Raw genomic sequence first — 3569 nt, 5'->3', positions numbered from 1 at the left:
GACTGGATAACAGGACAGATGGTCATCCACACACCCATCACACCTGGCTCTTCACCATGTACTGCTGCTGCATCTGCTCTCACATTCCGGTTCTGCTCTGCTATGGAAAACCACATGTCAAACATCCTCTTAAGATGTACCTTGGAGACACCTGGGACACACAGGTGGGAGAGCTGGGACAGAGACAGATGCCTCTAGGAGCCTTTGGTCAGGATGCCCTGGTTAAACACGTGTTCTGTTCATCTCTGTGAATACAGAAGCTCCTCCCATAGACACTTCCTAATCTGAATACAGCTCCAAAACACAAATCTCCAGAGGAACAACTTCCCTGACCCTCCCAGAGCAGCAGAAGCCACCACATGACCCAAATGATGCTCAGAGCAACAAAGATGCTAATGAGGTGACTGTCTTCCTTTCATCTGGAAACAGTTCCTGTGAGTTAGGCCCTCTTAAGAAACAGATTAAACACTTTCACAACACTCATCCCATTTACTTCCTTAACAAACTGAATATGGAAAATAACATAAACAAAAACAAGGTGAAAGGCTGCTGATTGGTCCAACTTTGGAGGCCCCTGGGATAAAAGAGCGCAATTGCAAGGAGTCATCATATTGTACAAACTCACTCACCTGTGAACAGGACCCCACCCTCCACACCTCACACCATGGCCCATTCCAGCTGCTCCTCTCGCTGCAAGCCTACCTGCTGCAGAACCACCTGCTGCAAGACCAGCTGCTGGAAACCAGCCTGTGTCACCAGCTTCTGCAGCACATCCTGCTGTCCACCCAGTTGCTGTGTTAAAACCACCTGTGACAGCTGCTGCCAGCCCTGCTGTCCCCCAGCTTGCTATGAAACCACCTGCTACAGGACCATCTGCTGCAAACCAACCTGTGTGGTCAGCTTCTGCAGCACACCCTGCTGTGAGCCCAGCTGCTGCTGTGAGCCTTGCTGCTGCCCCAGCTGCTGCATCATTCCCTGCTGCCAGCCCTGCTGTCCCCCAACTTGCTGTGAACTCACCTGCTGCAGGACCACCTGCTGCAAACCAACCTGTGAGCCCAGCTGCAGCACCTGCTGCCAGCCCTGCTACTGTGTGGACACCTGCTGCCAGCCTTGCTGCCCATGATCAACCCCCTAAGGACCAAGGTTTGCACAGACTCCTGTTAACTGCCTTTCTTTTTCTGCAAGAACTCTCTTCTTACCTGGCTGAAGATCATCAAGCTGTCACCAGAAATTCACAGTCGCCCTTGTAATAGCATGTGAATCACCTCAAGGGAGTGCAGACTTCTCCACTCCTGTCCTCTTCTTCCTTAGATCATGTGCATTTTGTGTCTGCTTAATATATCTTTGATGGCAAAGTGTTGTCATGGCTGAAAATCTGAGACCAAGATGTTTACCTCTCATCTAAAGAAAATAGGAATAATTTTTCCAGAAGAATTTCATAGGTATATGCAACTGCTCCTTCATCTTTACAGTTATGGTTTCTTTTTGTCTTGTTCTCTATATTCCTGAATGCTGCTTTCTCCTGTCAACATCAACTTCAGTGGCCTGGGTACAGACAACCTTTATAAATTATTAATAAAATTTTGGAACTTTATTCATTCATATTGTCTGTCTTTATTCTCCTATGCTAATAATGTCTGACGTGAGACTCCTATGTTTCATACGTTTTAGGTGCAAAACACGTTATTTCATCACACTCTTTACTGGAGCTTCATAGAAGTTCTTTATCTTGAGTAACTGACATAGTCTGCAAACAGCTGAGTAGTGACACGTGCCCATGATCCAGAGACTTGGGAGGTTGAGACAGGAAGTCCATGCCCAACCTCCACAACTTAACGAGACCTTAAGCTAAGTAGCAAGATCCTGTCTGAAAATTAAAATAAAAATGACTGATGATGTGGCTCAGTGGTAAGACATCACTGGATTTGATCCTCAGAACCAAGAAATAAATCTGAATATCACACCTATTGTTTTTCTGTTCCCTGCCTCAACTTACCTTCACCCTCTGAAACCACAACTCCATTCTTTCTTTATGTGAGTTACACTCTTTTACATGCCTCATATAGGTGGAATATTTTAGTGTATAGCCTTTTGTGACCAGCTTAGTTCATTTAGGAGAGAATCCTAAGTTTCAACCACGTTAGAACAAGGGGGAGGATTTTCTTCTTCTCTAAGGCTGAGTACTATTCCATTGTAGGTGTCTGGCAAAAGCTCTTGAGCCATTCATCCATCAGCTGACAGGTGTGCTGGCTTCCACAAAGTGGCTACTATTATTCATAGTATTGCCATGAACGCGAGAGTACTGATGCCTCCCTAAGTTTCTGATTTCATTCTTTCAAGCAAGCACCTGGAGGTAGGGTTGCTGGGTCATACGGCATTTCTATGTTTGATTCTGTGAGAAAATGCCATACTCATTTCAAAGGTCCCTGCACCATTTGACATTCCCTCCAATATAACAGGCTTTCAATTTCTCCACATCCTTGTAAAAACCCTGACTCCATTGGGTACTTTCTAGCATAGACAGACACAATATTCCGAGGTGCAACAGTTGCAAGTTTAGAATGACATGCATTGCTTACCAACATCTCATGCAATCAGGACAAAATTCTTTGTCTTGCCTATGAAACTACAAGATTAAGGCACAATGTCTCTCCCCTGTGCCATGAGCTACTGGGCACTGCCATCATTTCCATTTCTTCCTACCCAATGTCCCCAAACCTCTAAATCTCCATAGTGACCACTCCAATGACTTTATGTATATATTTTAAATTACTTTGAAATTACACTTTCCCCTCTTTCTTATTTTCCTGTCTTGTGGCACCTGAGAGTTCAGCTCAAATGGGATGCTTCTGATTTGTTCATGTGAACTTTCCTTGAGTTCCTCCTTGATGTAATGTTTGCAGACTATTAAGATATTAACATGTCATACAAGTCCAAATATATTTTTGACAAATCAGGCTTCTAATTCAATGCCTTTGAGCCTCTAAATCTTCAATGTAGAGTTATAATCCTGGTAAAAGTTCTGTGTTCCAGGAGTGGCAAGAACTCTCTTGTTTTATGTGTCATTTGATTGGGTGACAATCTGATACCACCTGCTTCTTGATCATGTTTCCCAATGAAACTTTTCTCCCAGCATCAAAGTGGGTTGAGCTGATGCTTACTTAACCTGCAGGTAAGCTCCTCTTTTTATCATTTGAGTTAAGGGCTAAAGGCCCTACTTCACTCACATTCTCCAGGATAATACCATGTGGTGTAAAAGCAACCAGTATCAATTTTTAGTATATTGCTCTGGACTTTATTCACATGGGTCCAGTTCAATAATGAAACTCAGCAATTTGTCTGCAAGTCTCATTAGAATTCTTATCATGCATATTAGTACAAGGGGGAGGATTTCCTTCTCTTTTATATATGACTAGTATTCCATTGTATGTTTGTGACACATTTTCTAGATCCACTGTCACTCAAAGGACATTTGGGTTCCTTCCATGGCTTGGCTGTCTTTAACTGTTCTGCCATGAACACTGGAATGTAATGTCTTCAAGATTCTGATTTCATTTTTTTTTTTTTTT

The 3569-nt window shown here is 43.3% G+C and overlaps 1 protein-coding gene across 1 annotated transcript; it reads left to right on the top strand.

Annotated features, from left to right (window-relative positions):
* The first annotated feature begins 664 nt into the window (after positions 1-664).
* On the top strand, positions 665-1123 carry LOC101975581 (uncharacterized). The gene has a single exon (XM_021724025.2). The coding sequence runs from the start codon at positions 665-667 to the stop codon at positions 1121-1123; it is 459 nt and encodes a 152-aa protein (XP_021579700.2).
* Positions 1124-3569: the final 2446 nt, after the last annotated feature.

The sequence above is a fragment of the Ictidomys tridecemlineatus genome, chromosome 3, assembly GCF_052094955.1.
Source record: "Ictidomys tridecemlineatus isolate mIctTri1 chromosome 3, mIctTri1.hap1, whole genome shotgun sequence".
In the NCBI taxonomy this organism is placed as follows: Eukaryota; Metazoa; Chordata; class Mammalia; order Rodentia; family Sciuridae; genus Ictidomys; species Ictidomys tridecemlineatus.
Note: the sequence above shows the minus strand (reverse complement) of the source record. Positions and strands in the feature narration are given on the sequence as shown.

What these genes read in the sequence shown, in the direction of transcription:
- LOC101975581 (XM_021724025.2), top strand. Translation starts at nt 665, where the DNA reads ATGGCCCATTCCAGCTGCTCCTCTCGCTGCAAGCCTACCTGCTGCAGA.